This window comes from Marmota monax, unplaced genomic scaffold (assembly GCF_021218885.2).
Source record: "Marmota monax isolate L192 unplaced genomic scaffold, Marmota_monax_Labrador192_F-V1.1 WCK01_AAM20220418_F8-fsc00099, whole genome shotgun sequence".
In the NCBI taxonomy this organism is placed as follows: domain Eukaryota; kingdom Metazoa; phylum Chordata; class Mammalia; order Rodentia; family Sciuridae; genus Marmota; species Marmota monax.
The window spans coordinates 3,711,265-3,737,690 of record NW_026692126.1 but is presented as its reverse complement, the minus strand read 5'-3'; the positions used below and the strand labels follow the sequence as shown (position 1 = coordinate 3,737,690).

The following is a 26,426-nucleotide window of genomic DNA, read 5'->3' as shown; positions in this document are numbered from 1 at the left end:
CTTCAGTTTTCAGGATAAAGCAGTGAACAAAACAGTTCTGCCTCTCTGCCATCCCAAATAAAATTGCCCTAATGGTGTCTACAGTCCTGAAAGATTTCCATTGGCTTAGCAGAAGAGACATGTTGGTAAACAAATAGGGACAATTCTATGCTGAAAGAGATAAAGGAACCTAGTATAGTGGGAGTAGAGAGAAGGAGGAGATCACTCAGCATTCAGCAGGATTATGGAAAATGTCAAGAAGGAAGGGATCCTTCAGATCTCACGACAAAACCCAAAATGGGAAAGAAAGGGGAGGAAATATTGTCTGGAAATAAACCTTTTAAAATGCCATTGTATTTGCCCCTTATTTTAGAATATGCACTGCGTATTGGTGTTAGGCCATTCCTTACTGCTGCCCCTTCAAGAAGTATTATATCTAGTGACTAGTAGTGTGATTAGTAGGTGGTCCTTTTTTAAGGACAGTTTGTCATTATCTAACCTGATTTAACATGTTTAGAAAATACAAGTCCTTGTGTTTGATCCTGAGCACAGCAAAAAAAAAAAAAAAAAAAAAAATGAAAAGCAGAAGGCTATATAAGGATTGTTCATGGTGGTAAAAAGTTGTAAATTATCCTTATTACTAAAGTTATAATTTTAAATGTTTTGTAGTATAACTGAACTGTTTAAAGGAAGGAAGTAGAGATATTTCTGCTAAGGTAGAAAGGTATCTAAGACATTATGTATTGAAGACAGCTTTTTCTTTTCTTTTCTTTTCTTTTCTTTTTTTTTTTTTTGGTGGTGTTGCTGGGGATTGAATCCAGGACCAGTAAACCACATCCCCAGCCCCGAGATTTTTTTTCTATGTATATGCAAAGATATACATATATAGTCTACCCTCTGGATCTGTGGGTTTCACTTCTGTGAATTCAACCAACCACAGATGGAAAATATTCAAAACAAATTGTGTTTATACTGAACATGTATAGACTTTTTCATATTATTATTCTGTAAACAATTCAGTATAATAACAGTTTATATAGCATTTAAACTGTATTAGATATCTTAAGTAATCTACTGGTGATTTAAAGTTTTGTGTACGTTGTACACAAATGATACACTATTTTACCTAAGGGACTTGAGCATCTACAGACTTTGGTAATAGTGGGGATCCTGGTGCCACACCCTTTTCCTTTCCCACCCTGGTAGATACTGAGGAGAACATCATAGATGCACAGAGGAAGGTCTGTAGAAGGCTACAAACAAAATAATAGTGATTTCTCTGAGTGTGGTATTAGGATATGGGGGGTGGTTAAGGCATAATTTACCTTTTATTCTATATGATCTAAATTTTGCATTTTTTACATCATTTTAATATATAGCTATATCCGACATTCTAATAACTAAAAGAAGAAAAGAAGCTTTTAAATGAAATTAATGTAGTATCATTGATGGAATAGGGTGACAGATTTATTGCCATTTAATCATGATAAATTTATAACAAAATAATCTTCATGAACTTTGATTACTGGGAACATTATTGAGCTCTTAAGCAGTGTTTTTCCAAAAGATAAAGTCAGCTTTCAGCTAACTGTATAAGTAGAGTGGAACATAGCACCAATACTTACAAAGTATTTTATATTTTGGCTTTAGAAAGTATACTGTAAAGATCAGTATAAAGGGAAAATATATATATATAAAATTACAGTAGTTTTACTACCTGAGATACCTCAGTCAATGTTTGGATCCTGTGCTGACTAGTCTTTTGGTGTGCATATATTTATTCATTTATGTTTGGTCAATAGATATTTATTGAGTATCTATTATATCGTAGGCAGTGTTGTAAACAACTGACCATGTAATGATAAGCACAGACTTTGTCTGGCAAAACCTTGTAGTCTGGTAGGTAAGATGAGAAACCCTGAAGAATATGGTACTAGATAAATCTGGAGAAATGAAAAAGGAGACCCAATCAAGTAACCTTCTGTAGGCAATACAAAGTTTCTCTTTTATCTCTAGAGCAATGGAAGGATGGGTAGGGGTTGCATTTTGAAAAACTTGTTCTTAATAAGCCATAGAAAAAACTTTGTGTTCTAAAGAAGAATCAGCATCATTATGATAAAGATGGAGAGCAGTTTGAATCAGAGTTTTTATAATGAAGATGGCAAGAATTGGATAGATTGCAGAAATATGTAGGATGTAGGATCTGCAGGTTTGATGATGAGTTGGATACGAGGAGGGAGAGAGAAGGAGGTGTTAAGAATGACTGTAGGTTTCTGATTTGCTGAAATAAATACTGGAACACTGGTACCATTAAATGAGACAGGACTGGACTAAGAGCATATTTATGGGGAAAATGACTATTAACACTTTTGGACTTTAGTGCCTTTGAAATATCCCAAAGAAAATGCTTGATAATCCAGTGTTATATAAATATAGTCAATACATTTGAGAGCCATTTGGTTATGTGGTCATAGGCATTATCAGCATGTCAAAGAGGGGGAAAATGAAGAATATCAGATACTGCTGAGAGGTTATATGAAAATCTGATTTAGTAACATATTTAAGTCATTGGTGACTTGAGCAAATGCTGTTTTGGAGAAATGTGGCTCAGTGCCAAACTGGAATGGATGAGGCAATAGTAAGGGATGGAATGGAGAGTGTCCGTGTAGACCCAACCCACTCTTAGGTAGATTTGTGAAAAGGTAAGAAGGTAGATGGGGAGAAATGGGAGAATGATGGTTTACTAAGGAAGGTTTTATTTTCTTTTGTTTTTTAACAAAGAGAGATTTGAGCATGTTTTTTAATTTGTTTGTTTTGGTACTGGGGATTGAACACAGGATTTCTTTACCACTGATCCTATATACTTAGTGCTTTTAATTTTTTATTTTGAGACAGGGTCCTGCTAAATTGCCCAAGTTGACCTCAAACTTTCCTCCTGCCTCAACCTCCTGAGTTGTAGGGATTACGGACATGGGCTGGCTTTGAGCATGTTTAAAAGTAGCAAAAATTCAGTTGAAAGACAGTATAAATATAAAGGAGAGAGGAATATAATTAAAAACATAAAGTTGGGTGCTGTGGTACATGCCTGTAGGTCCAGCTACTTGGGAGGCTATGGCAGGAAGATAATTTAAGCTCACAAATTCAGGATCAGCCTGAGCAATATAGCAAGACCCCATTAAAAAAATAAATAAGTTTTTGTTTTCAAGAGCCAGCAACTGTGGTGCACACCTGTAATACCAGCAGCTAGGGATGCTGAGGCAGGAGGTTCAAAGCCAGACTCAGCAACTTAATGAGGCCCTAAGTAACTCTACGAGACCCTGTCTCAAAATAAAATATAAAAAGAGCTGAGGATGTGGCTCAGTGGTTAACCACTTCTGGGTTCAATCCCGGTACCAAAAAAAAAAAAAAAAAAAATAAGGCTGGGGATGTTAAGCACCTCTGGGTTCAATCCCTGGGTACCAAAAGCAAAAAGTTTTTTGAGAAAGCAACCAGGGATGAGATCCACTGCACAATCTGTGGAATTATGAACATTCTCATTACTTTTTAAAGAAAAATAGTATGCCTTTACATATAAACATTTGAATATCCTGGGAATTTATGGTGAAAACAAACACTGAGAGTAACTTAAGAAAGCTGCCAAATTCTATTCATCAGTGTGCATTATCCTCCATAATGCTCCAGACTCTCATATTCAGCCACCTATATGTGGGTTCACTTAGGGTCTGATGAATATCTTAAAGATAATAGTTTATGATTTCTTGCGTTACCTGTTTCCTCCAGTCTTCTCCATTTTGTTAAGTGGCAATATCAATTGCTTCAGAAAAGAAACTCTTGATTCTTTCCTTTCTTTCACATTCTGGATAGGTAAAGAGGTAAATATTTGAGATAAACATTTGAAAGTCACCAACTTAAATATGAGAAACAAAACCAATAGAGCCCATGGTCTAAGGGAAAGTATATGTAGAGCCTTACAGATCATTCATAGTTAGCAGATAAGAGGAAGAAGGCAAGACATTGTAGAACACCTACCTGTATATCCAGTGAAAATTTTTAAAACAAATTTAATATGAAATAAGACCTTACTCATCAAACTTTTAATCAATATAATAATTATAATAATAGTTTCATTAGGTACCAAACACCCCAAATATTTATATTTATATATGTTTTGTGTGTGTGTGTGTGTGTGTGTATATATAATATATATATATATATATATTTTTTTTTTTTTTTAATTTTAAGGTATATTTTAAAAATAACTCTGAAAACACTTTTTTTTTTTTTTTTTTTAGTCTTTACATTTCTTTATTGAATCTTTGACACTGTTTTTTATAATCAGGTCAGTGAAGACTATCCATCAAAAAATGGTTTCCCTGAAGGTGTGTGTACATGTACATATATTTTAAAACAACAACAACAAAAATCCTCATTTTTGCTTTGAAATTTCAAAAGCTATCACAATAGCTCATAAAATCTACCTATATACATAGATGAATTTATACAGATCTATTGAAAACATTACCAGTATTTCTATGACAATGATTAGCTTTACACATTTTAGAACATTCCATGGTAAATATTCCTCTGAAAATATTTATTAAGTACATGAACATCAGGACATACTTCAATGTAATGTAGCAAACTTTTAGGTGTATAATACTTTACATCTATTGGACTTTCTATGTTTGATTCATCAATTTTAAGCAGCAATATTGTTTTTATTTTTATTATTTTTAAAGATGACTTTATTATGATTTAACAACTAAAAAGAGCTATGTAAAAGCTTAGGACAAGGGGGAAACCATGAATGTGTTAATGCATTTTTATGAAAAAGGCTCTTTGAAATAACAGTATTGATTGCTCCTTACCATCTAGGAAAAATATGAAATTTTATTACTATTTGTTTGGAAAAAAAATAAGGACACAACATTACATTCTCATTGATTTAATAACTATGATTCGTTGAGCTTATTGATGTTGCAGGAAGTTTGCATTATGACCTTGCTCTATGGATGGCTAGAGAGAGAGAAAACTATCACAGGAGAGGTCACTTATAAGCAGGGAGTCAGAGTCAAAATGGTAATTCAGTATGTCAATCTCCACTCTTCAAATTTGCTTTACACAGTATTGAGATTTCTAGTTTGTTTGTTTGTTTTTCCAAAATGCATTCCACTACCATGTATAATTAAAAAGAAAAAATTTTAAAAATGAAAGAATAAAAAAAGTCAAAAGGTAAAAATCTACATTATTTAGTGGTCTGATACTTTACACTTTCCAAGGATTTTTTTAAAAAAAACATCAGAAATTTATTAGTTGCTCAAAACATTACATTGATCTTGACATATCATATATCATACATTTGTTTCAAATGGAGTATGAATTCTTATTAATATTATTTTTAAAATACTTTATTTGTAGATGGATACAATTCCTTTTATTTATTTATTTATGTGGTGCTGAGAATTGAACCCAGTTCCTCACATGTGCTAGGCAAGTTCTCTGCCACTGAGCCACAACCCCAGCCCCTGAAAACAGATTTTTATATAGTTCTATTTTTAAAAAATTTTCCAAGTATCTCAGATTAAAGTAATTATGTGTACAGCTTTTATGTTATGTATATTTAAAATATAAAGTTGTAGTATAAATGTGTTTTTGAGGAGCCTTTTAATTTCAAGCCATTTAAAAAGTATTTGCATTTTGAAATATAAATAAAAATATTGTTGACTTATCCTTACTAATAACTTATCAAAGTTAAATGGATGCATTAAATTGTATGAATAATGTTTTTTGTACATTTCAAAATTATTAAGGCCTTCCCTTAACAATCTAGAGTTTTGGTGTTATATAGCACCTAGATTACCATTGAGTTTAGCATTGTCAGGCACGTGGAAAACAATATTTTTTAACTATATGCCTAATTATTTTTCAGGGAAATTTCCAGGACTCTGACTAGAGTAGGTTAATTTTTTTAAAAATTATAACTGCTCTTCAGGATATCAAAAGATTGAATACATATTTGGTTGATTGTGTTCACTTTGGAAGAAAAGTACCTTACATATTAGAGTTCTACACAGCTAGAGATGTTAATACCTGCTAGATAAATTGGACCACCATTCTAGAACCATATATAAAATCACCAAAGAAGTTTTGAACATTCATAATGTTTACCCACAAGTGCTAATATTTTATTACAGAGTTAATAGCCTATAGTAGAAATTCTTCAGTAGTGAATGAATGAGATTTAAGCCTACATTTAATAGAACAGATTATAATTCTACTTATCATTAATTCATGATCAAGTGTTACTTTATTTAGGGTTTTTTTTTAACTTTCTTAACTTCCTTATATAGAGTAATTATTTGGTGTTCATGGCAGAACTCTTCTGGTGGTTTGAAGTTGTGAAGCCATCATTTGTACAGCCTCGTGTTGTTTGTCCACAAGGAGGTAATCAGTCTTATTTTTTTTACTTCTTTATTCTTAACATAGAAAATGTGGAAAGTTTTTATAACTTCACCTGGTTATTCTTCTAGAAGGAAGCCTGTTATTATTTTAGATTTTAGCTATTAGTCTTGGCAGATTTTGAGTATCCTAATATTTAAAGTCACTAAATCCTGTTTGAGAGACAGATGATTAAGATGGTTAGGAGAGGAGAAGAGAAAATGGAGAACATGACTCTGAATTTGAAGTTTTATGTTATGAAACACTTAGTTTTAATTGTGTCCCCTTTACTTCTCTTTGCATCTATTATTCCTATCCCTACCTTTTATTTCCTATTATAGTTTTAATTTTTGACATTTTACCCAGAATCCACTCACATTATGCCTTGGCTTTAACAAACCTAAAACTTGAATTTGCCTTTCATTAAACCTTTAATAAAAAGGCTTGTGGCCGGGCATGGTGGTGCATGCCTGTAATTCCAGTGACTTGGAGGCTGAGGTAGGAAGATTTAAAGTTCAAAGCCAGCCTCAACAATTTAGTGAGGCCCTCACTCAAAATTAAAAATAAAAAGACAGCTCAGTGGTTAAGTGTTTCTGCATTCAATTCCCAGTGGCCACCCCCCAAAAGGGACTCATGTATGTTTTTAAACTTGGTATGCTTTTTGATTATTACACTCTCATGATTTATTGATTGTGCATAATATGAATAAAACTAATCAGAAATAGGGAAGTTACTATAAATATCCCTAGGAATAAAGAACAAAAATTCCTTCTGAATTTTCTCTAAAGCAGAATTTTGCATAGCAAAACAAATTTTCAGTTGATTTTCATTTTAAATCCAGGGAGTTATTTCTACAAGGAAAAAAAAAAAAAGACCCTAAATGATAGGTTTAGCTCCACTAATGAACTTTTTTCCATCTTAAATTATGGGACAAGTTCTTTCTGCTACCTTTGGCTGCCCTGCCCAACACAAAATAAAATTGTTGTGCATCCCAATTACTTAGCAGATTTGGCTCTAAATTGTATTTTTATAATCCTGTAGTTATCTCCACCCTTCCAAAAAGGTAAAAGAAGAGAAGGAGAAGGAAGAAGCAAAAAATATTAGCCAGAGGAAAAGCATATCATTCTAGTTGATGGTGAGCTTACCTCACACAGCCAACGCCTGCATCTCATGCAAAAATTTGTGAATACACGATAATGAGTATTTCATCTGTTTTAGTGCCTCTATGTTGTTTAAAGTAGATTCTAAACATTGAGCCATTAGATAACAAAGAATGCCTTTAAAGAAGCTCAGATTCTTCCTGAAGGCTATTAGGTAAGGTTACATATCTTTAGTAATTATCATAACCAATATTTGGACAGAGTTTTACAATTAACATAAGGTTTTCACCATTATGGCTTTCTGTGATTTCATCTGGGAAGCCCTCTACTCAAAATATTAATGGCTGTTGCATTAAATGTCAGAGTCAGAAAGTAAATTGGTTTCCTTCAAAGTTATTTATAAAAATGTAGACTACTGGGCTGGGGATGTGGCTCAAGCTGTAGCACTCTCGCCTGGCATGCGTGCGGCCCGGGTTCGATCCCCAGCACCACGTACAAACAAAGATGTCTTGTGCACCGAAAACTAAAAAATAAATAAATATTAAAAAATTCTCTCTCTCTCTCTCTCTCTTAAAAAAAAAATGTAGACTACTTCAGCGGGTCTGATTATTCTCCAGTGAAATTCCATCTTTTATTATTAAAATGCCAGCTACTTCGTAAAAAATAAAGATGGCCATATGTTTCTGAAAATTCCATGAAAGCTTTCGCAAAATTTTCATTTTAAATGTCTGTATTTATTCTGTGGGAGGCCTTTTTCCCCCAATTAGCCTTAATCAAGTAAAATTTAAAGCATCAGAATATTTCAATAAGAGTTTTAAAGAGAATTTGACTCTTTGAAATTTTAAGAAAAAAATAAAAAAACTTATAGCATATGCCATGATTTTTATATAAGCAGTAAAGGAAATAGAGAATGAATCGTGATTATTTATTTGTGGCCCATAATTCCTGAAATAATGTTAGAAACATGCTAAACATGTAATTTTAAGGTTTTTTATTCTAGCTGAACCTGTGAAAGATATGCCATCAATTCCTGTCTTAAATGCTGCCAAAAGAAATGTCTTGGATAGTTCATGTAGTTCTGACTTCACTTCAAGGTAAGATTCCACAATGACTACATTTTTACTATTTCCATTCTGTTTACTAATGAAATCACATATTTTATTACATTAAATCAGTTTAAAAATTTTTGTTTAGATATTGAGCTAATTTATAATTAGCTTACCTGTTAAAGCCTATTTTAACTAAAATATAATTGAATTTTACACTGAAATTATGAACCATACTGAAAAGTGGGAGATTATATTCTGAGGTCCTAATAAATAATTAAAATCAAACTTTTGCTCTATAACTTGTTTATAATTGAGAATTACCTAATAGTATATTTGTTCATAGTTGTCTGCTAGTGACTAATAGTCTATGAGTGTGTGTTGTATCTAGTTGGTGACTCTTAGCCCTCAGGGAGAAATTTTAAGATTTTATTTGGATTTTTAATTTTTTTTTCAAATCTTTGAAGCAGTTTTTACCACTGTTTTATTTTATGGTTACTATGTCTATTGAGAGATATAGCAAGAGAATATCTGTTATAAATATTGCATAGTGAATGCATTTAGCTTTTAATACCAGGAACTGAATTTAAAAGCAAAGTAAAAATTTTCTTCCATTCAGTATTAGGATAATCCTGACTATTGTTCCAAGTAATAGTCACGAGTTTGTTAGGGACATGAGTTTGTTTAAGAATGTTTTTGGCAGATCTTCCTGGAAGCAGCTTTTCATTTGTGTTTATTAGAACCTGAAATTTACGTTGACTTTGGACTCCCCAGTCTACCTGGTTTTTAAGTTTAAAATTGATATGTTTTCTGCAATTTTAGAAATTCAAGCAGATCAATCAAAATACATTTTTCAAATGATAAGCAAAAAATTCAAAGTACTTTCTGTATGAATTATTGGCTTAACGTAAAATTATTGTGTAGCTGTCACCTACTCCTCACATTTAAGACATTTTTCTCTCAAGTGTAGTCCAATGAATACAAAACCCAAGGCCTTTTAATACTTACTTACTTTGCAGGTCTTTTACTGGTGTGAACTTTCTCATGTGTACAAATCATTTCTTACAAATTAAGAAAGCATTCCCTTTCCTTACCCTCTAATTTACTACTGAGTTTTCTTACTACTTCCGTTAAGTTTTCTATTCTATAACTATCTACTGTCTCTATGGTTTTGTATAGAGGTGTTAAGTTAGAACATTGCTGATAGAAGAATTTCAGTGTATTTTTTCATGGAAAACTTCTCCTAAATATTATTTTCTCAGTACTTTCCTGGTTTGTTACATAGTGATACTTCCTTCCTTGAAACTTTGGAAAACCCTCAGTGTTCCACGTCACTCTTGTACTATTAAGTAATTTGATTCCACTTTAAAGATGAAAAGTAAAACTTGCTATATCTAGGAACCTGATTGAACAATGTTCTACATTCCGACACTAGAAAATGTTTTCAGTTAAGTCTCGTGTCTTAGTGGCTGCTTTTTCCTAGCAAGAACCTTTTTTATAACCAGATATCTAAATCCTTTTCCTTGAAGGGTTGTTGTGCAATGCCATTCTAGGCTCCTAGTCATCCTGTTACTTCTTTATGTGTCTAGTAGGTCTCCAACATTGTAGAACATTCAAGGAAGGATTCAGTAATTTCTACTCATCCTGGGAATAATATAGTCACAAACTACAAAAGTCCCTACATCTTGTTTCCTAACTTCTTCTTAGCTGATTAGGGGTGGGAATACTTAACTCCTTCACTTGACTGCAAGGAGGGACACGGCAGAGTTGAAATTTATAAAGAGAAAAATTAAGAGAGGAAAGCTTGATATATGCCAAATGTCATAATTTGAGGAGATTATCTAATCCCCTGAGTTCAGTGGAATATGGTAGAATTAAATAAGGAGAAATAACAGGAAAAGTTCGTATCTTTATAGACAAAGAGGTCTTCAAGGTGAAGCTCACTGTCTTAATGTAACTGTTAGATGTGTGTGTGTACAGGCACAAGTCCATGAACAGGGAGACTGTCAGGGTCTCTTATAAGGGTTTATTATGCATGTAGTTTTTAGAAATTTAGATTTGACCAAAATATTTCAAATTGGCAATTTAATTTAATGTCTTTTATTTTTGTTTTTCTTTTGGTAAGGTGAAAATAGTATGCCATATCTTGTTCCTTAAGGACATTGAGATATATATGCAAGTACTTTAAGTTGTTTAGCTAAAAGACATAAAATTAATGTACATATATTTAATTGTAGCCATTATTTGATTTAAACAATAGATTATTATTTTTTATAAGATGTAGAACCAGAGGTGATAGTATTATCTTTTTAAGTTCAGCCATTCTGTATGAAATTTATATTATATTAAAGAGCTAAAAAGAAAATTTTAAATGTATTCTACATTGCAGTGGGGAAGGAGCTACATTTACACAGTCTCATCATCATTTGCCTTCTAGATACTCACGACCCCAAGCTCATTCTTCAGCCTCAGGTAGTATATTTGAAAAAGCCTAGGGAAAATGTTATTTTAGAAAGTTACCTGAGAAATGATTGAGGATGAATGTATCTAAACTTTTTTCTTTTCCTGTGGAGTGACTGTTATGCCCTATGCTTACTTTTCCTAATAAAATGAAATACTTCATATATATATAACTTCTTACTTTTTTGAAGTGGGGGAGCAGTACTGGGGATTGAACCCAGGGCCTTACTCGCTAATCATGTAGTTCTACCACTGAGCTACATTCCTGGCCTCTGAAATTTATGTGAGTGTGCGTGTGTATGGGGAGGGGGGGTATCCTGCTTACTTTATAGCACTATTAATGAACCCTCACATGTGAAATCTGTTAAATTGCATATAAATTAAGATTTTTTACATGATTTCATGGCTTTTTCTTTTTCTCATTTGAAGGAGGAATTAGAAGGTCTTCATCCATGTCTTATGTTGATGGTTTCATAGGAACATGGCCCAAAGAGAAAAGGTAAACTGAATTATTCTTAGGATATTGACATTATCAAGAAATGCCACTGTGTGTGGTGGCAGAACACTCGCCTGGCATGCATGAGGCACTGGGTTCAATCCTCAGCACCACATAAAAATAAAATAAAGGTATTGTGTCCACCTACAACTAAAAATATAAATAAATACATACATACATACAATACATACATACATACATACATACATACATACATACATACAAACAAACAAAATAGGGCTGTGGATGTGGCTCAGCCGTTGAGTGCCCCTGAATTAAATCCGTGGTATCCGCAAAAATAAGAAATGCCAATTTTATCTTTATCTCTCTTTTATTTTTAGCCAGATCACCAAATCTAGAATTTTGGTTAGTACCTAAATTTAAAAAGGGCAACACAGCGCAGGCCTATAATCCCAGCGACTCTGGAGACTGAGGCAGGAGGACCGTGAGTTCAAAGCCAGCCTCAGCAAAGGCAAAGCGCTAAGCAACTCAGTAAGACTCTATCTCTAAATAAAGTACAAAAAAAGGGTTAGGGATGTGGCTCAGTGATTGAGTGCCTCTGAGCTCAATCCCTGGTATACCCCTTCTACCCACCCAAAAAAGAGACAACACAGACAAATGCTAAAGAAGTCAAAGAGGCTAAGTTTAAAAGGTAGCTAAGCTAGGCATGGTGGCTCATGGCAAAATTCCCAGTAACTCAAGAATATGATCCTGAAAAATAAGTAAAGAAAATGAATAAAATTTTAAGATTTTTCTCTTTAATTTTTTTCCCAGATCATCAGTACATGGTGTTTCATTTGATATTTCTTTTGATAAAGAAGATAGTGAACAAAGATCCACTTTTAACCGAGGAATCACTCGTTCCATTAGTAATGAAGGACTTACCCTGAACAATAATCGCGTATCTAAACACATTAGGAAAAATTTGTCCTTCAAGCCAGTAAATGGAGAAGAAGAAACAGAAAGCATTGAAGAAGAACTTAATATAGACTCTCAGAGTGACTTCAAATCCTATGTGCCCCTTAATACAAATGAACTAAATTCTAATGAGAATATTCATTACAAGCTTCCAAATGGAGCTTTACAAAATAGAGTACTTCTAGATGAGTTTGGCAATCAGATTGAGACACCAAGCATTGAAGAAGCATTACAAATAATTCATGACACTGAAAGATCTCCCCATACACCTCGGCCAGACCAAATTGCTAATGGCTTCTTTCTTCATAACCAAGAAATGAGTATCCTAAATTCAAATATCAAGCTAAATCAATCTAGTCCTGATAACATAACTGACACAAAAGGTGCCTTGAGTCCCATAACTGATACTACAGAAGTAGACACTGGAATTCATGTTCCTTCAGAAGATATTCCTGAAACTATGGATGAAGATTCTTCTTTGAGAGATTATACTGTAAGCCTAGACTCTGACATGGATGATGCATCTAAATTTCTTCAGGATTATGATATAAGAACCAGCAATCCCAGAGATGCTTTGAGTCCTTGTCCAAGTACCATAAGTACCAAGTCTCAGCCAGGTAGCAGTGCTTCTTCTAGTTCTGGAGTTAAGATGACCAGCTTTGCTGAGCAGAAGTTCAGGAAACTGAATCATACAGATGGAAAAAGTAGTGGAAGTAGTTCTCAGAAAACTACACCAGAGGGCTCTGAACTTAATATTCCTCACGTGGTTGCTTGGGCACAAATTCCAGAAGAAACAGGCCTTCCACAAGCACGGGACACTACACAGCTGTTAGCTTCTGAAATGGTGCATCTTAGGATGAAACTAGAAGAAAAGAGGCGTGCAATAGAAGCCCAAAAAAAGAAAATGGAAGCTGCTTTTACTAAACAGAGGCAGAAAATGGGAAGGACAGCATTCCTTAATGTGGTAAAAAAGAAAGGAGATGGGATTTCCCCTCTTCGAGAGGAAGCAGCTGGTGCAGAAGATGAGAAAGTATATACTGATCGAACAAAAGAAAAGGAATCACAGAAAACTGATGGACAAAGGAGTAAGTCGCTAGCAGATATAAAAGAAAGCATGGAGAATCCTCCGGCCAAATGGCTAAAGTCACCAACTACACCTGTTGATCCTGAAAAGCAGTGGAACCTGGCTAGTCCCTCAGAGGAGACTTTGAATGAAGGAGAGATTTTAGAATATACAAAATCCATTGAAAAGTTAAATTCATCCCTGCATTTTCTACAACAAGAAATGCAACGCTTGTCCCTTCAGCAGGAAATGTTAATGCAAATGAGAGAGCAACAGTCATGGGTGATTTCACCTCCACAACCCTCTCCACAGAAACAGATTCGAGATTTTAAACCTTCAAGACAGGCAGGCCTGTCGTCAGCTATTGCACCGTTCTCTTCAGACTCCCCTCGTCCTACTCATCCATCTCCACAGTCTTCTAACAGGAAAAGCACATCTTTTTCTGTTAAAAATCAAAGGACTCCTAGGCCAAATGAATTAAAGATAACACCTTTGAATCGGACCTTGACACCCCCTCGGTCTGTGGATAGTCTTCCTCGGTTACGAAGGTTTTCCCCAAGTCAAGTTCCCATTCAGACTCGGTCATTTGTATGTTTTGGGGATGATGGAGAGCCTCAGTTAAAAGAATCCAAACCTAAAGAGGAGGTTAAAAAGGATGAATTGGAATGCAAAGGAACTTTGGAACAGCATGGACATAATCTTGAAGAGAAGGAGCTTAAACCTTTTGAGTCAACAGTTTCTGAAGTCCTGTCACAGCCTGTCACAGAAACTGTATGTCTGACACCAAATGAGGACCAATTGAGTCAACCCACAGAACCACCTCCTAAACCTGTTTTCCCACCTACTGCTCCTAAAAATGTTAATCTGATTGAAGTTTCCCTCTCAGATTTGAAACCTCCTGAAAAGGCTGATGAATCTGTTGAAAAATATGATGGAGAAAGTGATAAAGAACCACTTGAAGATGATCAGAAAGTATGCTGTGGATTCTTTTTTAAGGTAATATTAATCTGCATCATTTGGGACATCTTTATTAGATGGGTGGGTGTATGTATATTTTTATGCTTGTTTCTTTAGTAGGAGTCCCCTTTGTTAAAAGTCTGCCATTAATTCTAAAACTTATTTTGGCACTGCTCTCTTGGTGGACTGTGGTAATATTTAAATGCACTTGAAGCGGTAACAAATCATTTTATCCTAGTCGTGACACAGATATATTATTCCCTGTTTTTGCATCTCTACCTCTCTTTATCACTTTCACAAAGGCCTTTTTGAAACTAAGTTATTTAATCTTCAAAGAGTGATTGACTCCATTGCCAATTTGTAAAAAAATTCATAACTGAGCATGTGTATAAGTATACATTAGGTTTTCTAAAACCTTAACCATCTTTCCTTACATATTTTCTTTAAAAAAAAAAATCTTTTGAAAACTAACCAGATACAATCTTGAAAGGGAAACATTTTTGAAAGCATATAGCCATGCATGGTGATTCACAGTGGTAATCCCAGCCACTCAGTAGACTGAGGCAGGAGGTTTGCAAGTTTGAGGCCAGCCTGGGCAACTGAGTGAGACCCTGTCTCAAAAAAAGCTTATAGCTCAGTGATAGAGTGCCCCTGGGTTCAATCCCCAGTTTGGCGGGGAAAAACAAGAATACATAGTTTGAGTAGCTGTCATTGAAATAGCTAATTTTGTTGTTGTAGTGCTAGGGATTGAAACTAGAGCCTTGCATGTGGAAAGCTCTCCACCACTGTAGAACCGCAGCACCTGAAGTAACTCCTTTAAAAGCATTGGAAGAAGCTGGGCGTGGTGGTGCCCGTAATCGCAGCAGCTCAGAAGGCGAGGCAAGAGGATCACTAGTTCAAAGCCAGTCTTAGCAACTTAGCAAGGCACTAAGCAACTCAGACCCTGTCTCTAAATAAAATACAAAATAGGGATGGGGATGTGGCTCAGTGGTCCAGTGCCTCTGAGTTCAATCCCCAGTACCAAAAAAAGTAAAAATTAAAATTAAAAATAAATAAATAAAAGCACTGGGAAAAGGACATATTCTGTTGGGTTTTGTCTGTTTTATTTATAGTATAAATCTTAGAGCCTTATTTTTCTATAATTGGGAATATATTATTGTGTTATTTGTATTTTTTTATTAAGGAACTAAAGTAGATAATCTCTAATCTTACATAGGTCTACAATTTAGAATATAAATCTTAGTATTGTTATTGGATGCAATATATTTAAATAATACTGCAGCCAACTAACACAGGTATTGAATGGTATCACTTCCTGATGGTGAAAATTTTGGAATTTATCGTAGATAATAAAGTAGAAAAGCCAACTAAGTTTTAATTTTTCTCTACTAGATTTATCACCCTTTTTTGATCTTTATGGTTTTCTAAAATTTTCAAATTACCAGATGGAAAAATATATTCCTATATAATCAGAAACATGTTCTTCAGACTTCTTTTTTTACATTAAGGGACTAACATAATCTTTAATCCTATGTATTCAAAATTTGGAACATAAAAAGAAAAGACAACACCCAATAGCAGCAATTTATAATTTTAAGATTTTAAATTGAAGTAGTGGGAGAAAGCCCTAGAACTAGCCAGGCCTAGTGGTACACACCTGTAATCCCAGCCACTTTGAGAGGCTGAGGCAGGAGGATCACAAGTTCAAGGTCAGCCTTAGCAACTTAACCAGGCACTAAGCATCTCTGTCTCAAAATAAAATAAAGGGGCTGGGGTTGGGGCTCAGTGGTAGAGCACTCACCTAGCATGTGTGAGGGTGAGGCACTGGGTTAGATCCTCAGCACCATGTAAAAATAAATAAAGGTATTGTGTCCACCTAAAACTAAATTATTTATACACACACACACACACACACACAGATAGATAGATAGGGCTAGGAATATTGTCAAGGTAGAGAAGTTTTCTAGTGTGCACAGGCCCTAGTCTGTCCTTAGGAAAACAAAAAATAAAGCAAACACCAATACTATTGAAGTGATTACAGTTGCTTTTTTAGTTTTGATTGTTTAATGCTGAAAATTTGTAATTTATTCTAAATTTGATCCTATGGTGATTGCCCTTAGAGGTCTTTTTCCACACTTAGAAATTAGGATGTGAGTCATGTTGTGTCTCTTAATCATGTAAAAATGTCCTTTTTTAATAGAATGCTATTGACATAATAGGTATAGATACCTATTAAAGACCAATTTTAGAGACCTTTGCTACATCTCTTCCTTGAATAAAAAGGAAAGCAGAGGGGGAAGAATCTTTAGTGTAAAACAGGCAATGTATTTGTACCTTCCTTTACATTCCATATCTCCTATTTCATTCATTTCCATGTCTTTACCACCCTAATTCTCATCCCTTGGACTATGGGGATAGCTTCCTAAATGGGCTTTCTGCCTCTAATTATACCGTTCCCTCTTTATACTGCTAGTTGTCCCACAAGTGAAGCTCCAGTTGAGTCTCTTTCTAGTAAAAATTCTAGTTGCCTGATGAAAAAAATCCAAACCTTTAGTTCAGGGACAGTTGCACAATAGCCAGAACCTGTTTGTCCAGCGTCTTCCCCATAACTTCTGATTTAGACTGTTATTTACACAAGCTTCATCTAAAGTCTGTCATACTGTCTTAAGTAGAGGTTAAATATTTCCTCCTTTTTGTCTCTGTTATATCCTAAACATACTCATGGTATAGCACCTAAGACCCAGAGTTTCAGTTGTTTTAATTCTTATCTGCTTTATCTCTTAGACTGTGAACTCCTAGAGGGATTGCATCTCCATTACAAATTGACAAAGGAAAGTAACAAGCTGTGTAAATAGTTGTCTAAATGATTTATTTGTTGATGCTTATTTTGTTAGTATGTAATATATTCACAACATAGTGCAGGATATTATAGATAATAAAAATTTGAAAAAGTTATGGCACCTTGGGTCACATATCTTAAAAATTACATGGAGAAAGAAATACAAACAAATTGCTTTGCGTAGGAACCAGAGAAAGATTTAATGAAGAATGGAGAAAGAAGATACCATTCAGAGTACCAGTTTACCTATTCATATGACTATTACCTAACAAACAATACCCACTTCCTTTATTCTGGGGATAAAAAGATGCACTTATTTATTAGGATCACAGAACCTTTTTTCTTTTGATTGCCATTGAGTCTTAAAAGGTTTTTTGTTACTTAATAGAACTGCTACTGCTTTAATTTAATTCTTTGTAATTTCTGAAACATGTCCACTTTTAATAGGGTTGTAATGGTTCAGATTTTCAATTATAAGAGTAACCATGAAATAGGACTACAACAACTGAAAATGAGAATATTTGTACCTAAAATTCATCTGTTTCAATGAAATTTGTTCTTAGGATGATCAAAAAGCAGAAAATGATATGGCAATGAAACGAGCAGCTTTGTTGGAGAAACGATTAAGAAGGGAGAAAGAAACTCAGCTTCGGAAACAGCAGCTGGAAGCAGAAATGGAGCATAAGAAAGAGGAAACAAGGTAAAGGACGTGGCTATGCCAATTCTAAATTAGTGCTAATGATGCACAGGCATATTTACAGATATTTTGGTAAATAGTCCTCAAGGAGGCAATTTCTCATTAATCTTTTTTATTAACAGATTTCTTTTCAGAGATGTTTGCAGTCTACACAGACAACTGGATCAGTGCTGACTTTTGGTGATTTTTAAGTTATTTTCCCAAGTATTACCTGATTTAGTATGTCAAAGTAAAGTTCTCCAGAATCATTAATTTAAATGTCTGAGAAAAACAATTTAAAATAACTTCCCTAGAAGATACACACATGTATATGTATAGCCTAACTTTTCTCAAGTACATTTTAAATGAACCATTTTTCCTCAAGGTGCTGAAATATATTTCTTCCTTCTCACATAAAACATGTAACTCTCCAGTGTCACTTGTCTTTGGTAGACAAAATGAAAAATTTGACCATTTTATTCCTTAGGCGTAAAACTGAGGAAGAACGTCAGAAGAAAGAAGATGAGAGAGCACGCAGAGAATTTATTAGGCAAGAGTACATGAGGCGAAAACAACTGAAGCTAATGGAAGATATGGATACTGTAATTAAACCCCGTCCTCAAATGGCAAAACAGAAAAAACAGCGGCCAAAATCTATTCACAGAGATCATATTGAATCCCCCAAAACACCAATAAAAGGTCCTCCAGGTAACACAGCTTATTATGAGGAGTCTGTTCATAAAACAACACCAGCTTGGTTTTGTCATACTAACTTGATTGTGCTTTGATGTGCTAAATTGGATACATAATTTGAGATTATGCATATTTAACTTTTATTAGAAAATCAAAATGAGCAAATGAAGTTTTTTTAAAGAGTTATATGTATTATATGTATATGCATATATTCAAGAGAACAAATGTGAATGGTGAAAATCTAATTTAAATACTAAGGCACTGTGGCTCATACCTGTGTTCCCAGCAGCTCAGGAGGCTGAGGCAGGAGGATCAGGAGTTCAAAGCCAGCCTCAGCGATTTAGTGAGGCCCTAAGCAGCTCTACAAGACCCTGTTTCTAAATTAAAAAAAAAAAAAATTAATAGGCAACTCTGCCCTCAGATTAATCTCCATGACTTATTAACTATCCTCTAAGTACTTGTAAATTTAGGATAAATGTTATATGCATGAAATGTATATGAAACATGTCTGTAGAAACCTGGGCACAGTGGTGCATGCCTGTCATCCCAGCTACTTGAGAAGCTGAGGTGGGAAGATCGAAAGTTTGAGGCCACCCTGAGCAACTTAGACAGGTCCTTGTCTCAAAATAAAATGTAAAAAGTCTGGGAATGCAGCTCAGTGGTGTAGTACTTGCCCAGCACACACAAGGCTTAGTTCCCAGTACTGAAAAATAAATAAAAAACATGTCTATAGAATAAAGAATATAAAATCAAGGGTTCAGAAATCCCTCTTTTACAATAGAAATAGTCACTTGGGTGTGGTGGCATGTGCCTGTAATCCCAGCAGCTTAGAAGACTGAGGCAGGAGGATTGTGAGTTCAGAATTCCTATAGTTATTCTAAGCCTGAGGAAAAATAACATAACATTGACTGTTGAAAGATAACGATCTTTTATAGTCAGTGGAACTTTGATAAATAATATTGGCTAAAATTAGTATATTTTCCAGCTAGGAATTAGGTGTTACTAAATTTATTTTTCTTTCTTGAAGTTCAAGGTATCATGTCTCATTAACACTTTCCTTTGGGAATAGCAAATTAGCTTTATTATTGTTTTCTAAAAGTAAGTTCTTGGGCAGAGGGAGTGCTGGTTTAGCATGCATGAGACCCTGGGTTCGATCCCCAGTACTGCAAAAATTAATAAATAAAATAAAAGTAGATTCTCTGCTAATTTTAAATAAATTGTGTATATATGCATGCAGTCATATTTAGAGTGAGTGTTTTAAAAAAAGAAGAAGAAACTACAGAAGCTTAATTTTCACATGCTGGTGTTATCTAATGAACAGACTCTTTGCTAGTTGCTCTTTTTAAATTTCTAATTTTGTTTTTGTTCAGGATCACGAATTTATCGTGTTTTTTCAGTCTCTAGCCTTTCTTTGGCATCGCTGAACACAGGTGATAATGAGAGTGTTCATTCAGGCAAGAGGACACCAAGGTAAATCCAGAACATATGGTTGTTTTTCATAGAAAAAGAATATGGTAACTGCAGTTACACAAAACTTTAACTAAAAACTCTTTTAGCATTTTTATTTTATATTTCATAATGACCAAATCATGAGTTTTTGTGAGTTTTGCTGATTTAGGACTATTTGGGTTTCTGTTAAAAAATTATATGAAGAGGGCTGGGGGTGTGGCTCAGCGGTAGAGCACTTGCCTAGCATGTGTGAGGCCCTGGGTTCAATCCTCAGCACCACATAAAAATAAATAAACAAAATAAAGGTATTGTGTCCAACTACACCTAAAAAATAAATATGTATATAAAAAAGAAATTATATGAAGAGGTCTATTCGTATTAAAATATTCTTTATCTTTTAGAATTTAGAATTATTGACATTGATAAGATACTTTTTATAAGCTATATATACTTAACAGTAATTATACATAAAGTAGTTGCTAATGTGATTATGATTAAATCACAGTTGGTAGAAACAGAAAATACGTAGTTTATCTATAATGTCAGCCTCTCTAGCTTATTTCCCATTGAAGATAAAGGAGCTTTTTATTTTTCCCCCTATTATATTAATTCCTAAGGATGTTGCCTACTTGAATTTAAGACATTGATGATATACTTGGTCTTTGAGATACAGATTAGCAGCTAAAAATCATTATTTCATTACCATAGATTATAATGCCCAAATCAGAAAAAAATATTTCTAGCAATAGTCATCATCTTAGAGTTCTAATCTTTGTTTTACCATCTTATTGTGTTAGTTGCCATTTTTCATATGAAAAAAACATTAATTCTTTCAAATATTTAGAGTACCTGCTATGTTCTGGGAACTTTTAGATGTAGCTATAAATAAGACATACAGTATTATCACCATCTATTTTTAAGGCTTTTATTAGTTTTGGTTGATACTCTCACATATACTCTGGCCCCAAAGCATTCTTTTGAGATATCAAAAATATTATTTACTATTTAGATCAGAGTCTGTCGAAGCTTTCTTGTCCCCAAGTCGTTGTGGCAGTCGAAATGGAGAAAAAGACTGGGAAAATGCATCAACAACTTCTTCAGTGGCTTCTGGAACAGAATACACAGGTTAGTGTATCTTTTTAGGGAAACATTTAAATTTAACGCACTAATGAGAATAGATGAAGGTGATATGAAAGAAAGTTTTATTGGCTCACTTTTTGCTCTGAACACAGGAGGCTGATTTTTAAAAATAAAAAAATACTAAACAAAAGTGGTCACCTGCAGATAGCTTAGTTTGGCAATAATAGCTTCTTTTAGGGAGGCAGTGACTTGTGCCAGATGAATAGAAATAGGTTTCTAAACAAAATTAGTGATGTAATAGACATCAATTCTGTCTTAGAATTATATGCCTTCAATGTGCTTCTCACCTTCTTCTTGCTCTAATTCTGTCTTAAAATTATACACCATTTTTGTGTGGTCATTTGGTTCTAAAGAAGTTTAGTGAAGTTCTATCAGTAGTACAAAAGCCCTTCCTTATAAAGGTTAAAATCCAGAAACCCTTTAATAAGTATCAACAAGCATATAAATAACAAGAAGGATACATTATCTGGGCCTGGTGGCACACACCTATAATCTCAGTGGTTAGGGAGGCCGAGGCAGGAAGCTTGTGAGTTAAAAGCCAGCCTCAGCAAAAGTTGAGGCACTAAGCAACTCAGTGAGACCCTGTCTCTAAATAAAATACAAAATAGGGCTGGGGATGTGGCTCAGTAGTCCAGTGCCCCTGAGTTCAATCCCCGGTACCCTCTCCCCCCACCAAAAAAAAAAAAAAGAATGCATTGGATCCAGAGTGTAACCAGCCTCACATATTCCCATCAGCATCTCTTCTAGCCTCTGTTCAAAGTGGGCATGATTGGAGTAAAAGTGAATCAAATAGAATGTAGGTAAGGATACTTCTAAAGAAGGTCAAGCAGACAGAGTGACAGGGTGAAATCTTACTTCCAGCATTGTTTTCACAGGGCATCCTTAGGCCATAGGAACGTCCTCCAGATGTATCCCTGTGTTGTAAAGCAATGTTTTGATTGGAGTGCCTCAAGCACAGAATTTAGTTTTCTATTATAGTTTCATCAGTGCAGGAAGAATTACATCATTTAAAAACAGTAGTATTTCTGTCTTACAAATGTTATTTTTATTATTATTTTAATTCTTTGTCACAGGACCAAAGCTCTACAAAGAACCCAGTGCAAAATCCAATAAGCACATAATACAAAATGCTTTAGCTCATTGCTGTTTGGCTGGAAAAGTAAATGAAGGTCAGAAGAAAAAAATATTGGAGGTAAGTATGTTTGTATAAAAATTAAATTTAGCAAGAGAAAATACTCTCCTAGGTCTCCTAAAATTTCAACAGCCTATAAAAATCTGAAAGTAGTGTTTTAGTTACTAGATTGAGTTAGGTTTACTCTCGAGTTGGTTCTAGAAGACTAAGAATTGACTTCAAAAATTGTCATGAAAATAGGGCTCAGGTGTAGCTCCGTGGTAGAGGGCATGCTTACAATCTCTGAGGCCCTGGGTTTGATCCCCAGCACTGCAAAAAATAATAAAATAAAATTGGTCATTAAAATGTCTTGAAATTTGATCATGAAATGTTATATCGCTGTGTATACTTTATTCAGCAAAATATTTAAAGGTTTCTATTGTTACCTTGTTCTGTTTTTGTTTTCTGTTTTAAAGGAAATGGAGAAGTCAGATGCCAACAACTTCTTAATCTTATTCCGGGATTCAGGCTGCCAGTTCAGGTCTTTGTATACTTACTGCCCAGAGACTGAAGAAATTAACAAACTGACTGGGATAGGCCCTAAGTCTATCACTAAAAAAATGATTGAGGGACTTTACAAATATAACTCTGACAGGAAACAATTTAGCCACATACCTGCTAAAACTTTATCTGCCAGTGTTGATGCAATTACTATTCATAGCCATTTATGGCAGACCAAAAGACCAGTAACACCCAAAAAACTTTTACCTACCAAGGCATAGGAGTTGGGAAATACTTGCTTCAGAACATTCATGGTAAATTTGCACTTCATCTTTCCTGCCTAGAGAAAATCTTTGTAACTGCCAACAAGAATTTTATTAATTAAAACTGGACATTAACTCTGTTGTCATGAACAACTGGAATGTAAACCACAGTATTTTGGAATGCAGAAGATTCTCACTAAGGTGGTAAGTCCAAGTGATGAAGAAAATATTTTAATTCCCAAATGGAGATTTGTATGTGCTATCAGGTTTACCTGCTTGATATAGAGACGATGAAGCACTGAATTCTCATGGACACAGTGGACATATGGTTGAAATACAGCTAGGATTACAAATTATGTGTTGTATTTGTTCTTCTTCTTCTTCTTTTTTTTTTTTTTTTTTTAACTTTTCTGTATACGCTTGTCTTTGGATGGTGGTTTTTTTTTTTTTTTTTTTTTTTGGTTATTTTTCTCTCCTGGGGGTTTGTTCTTAGATACCTCTGTATTATGTTTCATGTGGAGATCATGAAAGTAGTAAATATACCTTCAAAAGTAACTTGCACCTTTCTTATGATGTTAAGAGAAACACTATTGTTACATTTTACAGTAACCCTCATGTTTTAATGGTATTAGAGCATTTGCAAAAATTATTATTCTAAGTATTTACAATTATATTTATTATTCACTCAAGTATTAACATTTCTCTATTAAATAAGAGGAGGTGTTGTAAAGAGCTGCTAGTAGGTTCGCTTTAAACCACATGCGCTAAACCAAGAATATGTTACTAAAAGTTGCTGATTAAATCAGTGCTGTTTTTACACCACTTCTGGCCAACTCAGAGTAATTTAGATTGTTCTTTTAACAAAAAAGGCTTTCTATCTCTTTTAAAGTCACTTTATAAGCTGGCAGAAGTGAATGACACTTTGAGAGTAGTCAGTCTGAAGATGTAAGACTTCCTGAAGCAAGTACCTGGGAGGTCTTTACATTATATTTATAACTGATATAAAAATTATATTTAGAATTTTTAAATATGTACAAAGGGCTACATTTTAATTTTAAAATAGCTTCATGTTATCTTACTTATATTGGGTTTTCTTTTCCTTCTTAATCCTTTTCAAGTGGAACAGCTTAGATAAGGACACACTTGAAATCTCCTCTACATGATCTTTGTTCTTTAACAGTGTATACCAGAGGGTTAGTTGGGGAAAAACTTCATTCTCAGGAAAAGACTTGAATGATTATGTGACCCTGTTATGTTTCAGTGTTGTGACAACTGTGTAAACTAGGGGGGAAAGACAGTATTGTATCACAAATGAGATGCGTAGTTTGTTTTCTTTCATGGGAAGTAGGATGAAAATATATACATTTCTTTAATTGAGTTGTTTAGAGAGAGAACTAATGTCTCATATGATGTATTTACTTATTTAAAAAAAAAAAAGACTAGGAATGAGATGTCCCTGAGCTGTACTTTTCTATTATTATAAGGCCTTTTAGGCATCAATGCATCTGGGTTATCAACATTTTCTCAAATGCTGTCAATATTTTATTGTAATTTATGTTCTTATATTTATGTATATTTGTTAAAACTGTAAAAAAATTCACAGATTTTTTTTCCAATACCTGTGCAAGATATATGTGTAGCTCAAAACTATTTGTGATCTACTGTTTGCATGTAAGAGACCAGGATATGTAACTCTTATATTTTAAGTGTATACATATTGTGTATATAAAATCTGAATATTAAACATGGGGAATTGCACATTTTACCTTTCAGACATTTTCTACCACAATTAGAAAGAAATGATCATTAAATGTATGTCTAGATTTAGATTAGTTTAAAAAATTATAAGAAATCTAATCAAAGTGTGGATAATAGTCAAAAAGAATTTAATAAGCATCTTATATTACTAAATTTGTTCTTTTCAATTAAATTCCCTTATCAAAGCTGTTTTCTTCTTGACATTATCTGACGATTAAATAAAGAAAATTTATGTAATACAATGGAGGAACTATTTAACACTAAACAGGACCACCCTTTATTCTTAAATTTGAGTATGTCCAGCAATTAAATTGAATGTCTAAAGGTAGAATGTGAATATTGCCATAGTGTGCATTGCTCTCAGTAAAAGATTTTACTCTATTAATGCGAAAGGAATATGGATATATTTCTTTAAGTCTGCAGAATTTTTTTATTATGGCACAGCTTTTCAAAATTATGTTTTAAAATTATAAAAATGAAAAATATGCTATTTCATAAAGTTTGAGGATTTTTGTCAACTTTACTGAAACACACTGGTGCTTTCATCGTTGGTGGTCAAATTATGATCATTATTTGGTTAAATTTGCCAAACATTTGTCATGGTTACCAGTGTAGCCACTCAAAATCTGAAATTTGACACAGCTTTTTTCTTCTTAGTTTTTTCAAGTTTGTTTTAGAATGACTGTTACAGTTTTTATTTGGCTGTTTAAAGCCAAAGTCAGCTATGTGATTATGATTTCACGGACACTGTTGGGCAATGTACAGTGTATGGTGTGCTTATCTGTCCACTCTAGAGCATTGCTTACAGGTTTTTTAAAAGATGCTGTGCTGTAAAATACTGTCATATTTGCTATTTCCTGGTAAAGTGTAGTTTTTCCCTTTCATTTGAATAAAAGCATGGCACCAAATGACTCTTTTTCTATTTCTTAAATAGAATGTCTCTTTTGGGTAAAATTATTTGAGCTCATCATATAGTTTCTCTATCCCTTAGCCTATATTTACATCTAACAATTTAAATATAAGAAACAAATTTTAGTAATATTAGCTATTGTTTAAAATTTGTCTTATGGTAATAGTAAAAAAGTCTAACTTTCTATGCTTGGCTCAAATGTATGTAGTATGTAAGTGCTTTGCTCCTTTTACATTAATCCTATTCATATTAACTCACTATCTTTTGGTGAATTAATAATCAAATTGTGCCAGACTTAATACTTTGTTCCTTTGAAATTAAGTGGCTGATGTACTTGATTTTCTTCTTTAACTATGAGAAGACAGTTTACTTTCTTTTATTGTTGTTGATGGACACAATACCTTTATTAATTATTTTTATGTGGTCCTGTGTATCAAAACCTCACACATGCTAGGCAATCGCTCTACCACTGAGCTATAGCCTCAGCCCAAGAAGGCAGTTCTTGACTGTTACTCTGCCGCAGTCTGGCTGGGCACGATGTTACTGATGTTACTCCATAAGTTTAACTTTGATTTTGCTGATTCTGCTTATTTAGACCAGAGTAAGGAAATACACCACACACACACACA

General features: G+C 33.9%; 1 protein-coding gene across 8 annotated transcripts in view; it reads left to right on the top strand.

The window, feature by feature from the left end:
• Nucleotides 1-25,795, top strand: part of Camsap2 (calmodulin regulated spectrin associated protein family member 2) — a 90,857-nt gene extending 65,062 nt beyond the window's left edge. For 3 of the 8 annotated variants that reach the window (XM_058585994.1, XM_046464485.2, XM_046464503.2), the window contains 11 exons: nucleotides 6,330-6,423; nucleotides 8,518-8,611; nucleotides 10,953-11,035; nucleotides 11,453-11,522; nucleotides 12,294-14,496; nucleotides 17,860-17,996; nucleotides 18,460-18,680; nucleotides 20,036-20,135; nucleotides 21,124-21,239; nucleotides 22,328-22,446; nucleotides 22,842-25,795. In XM_058585994.1, coding sequence (XP_058441977.1) covers nucleotides 6,330-6,423; nucleotides 8,518-8,611; nucleotides 10,953-11,035; nucleotides 11,453-11,522; nucleotides 12,294-14,496; nucleotides 17,860-17,996; nucleotides 18,460-18,680; nucleotides 20,036-20,135; nucleotides 21,124-21,239; nucleotides 22,328-22,446; nucleotides 22,842-23,147 — 3,543 coding nt within the window. In that variant the 3' untranslated portion in view covers nucleotides 23,148-25,795. The remainder of the gene's footprint in view (nucleotides 1-6,329; nucleotides 6,424-8,517; nucleotides 8,612-10,952; nucleotides 11,036-11,452; nucleotides 11,523-12,293; nucleotides 14,497-17,859; nucleotides 17,997-18,459; nucleotides 18,681-20,035; nucleotides 20,136-21,123; nucleotides 21,240-22,327; nucleotides 22,447-22,841) is intronic. The other 5 variants (XM_046464530.2, XM_046464538.2, XM_046464522.2 and 2 more) reach the window with 3 other exon arrangements.
• The last annotated feature ends 631 nt before the right edge of the window (nucleotides 25,796-26,426 follow it).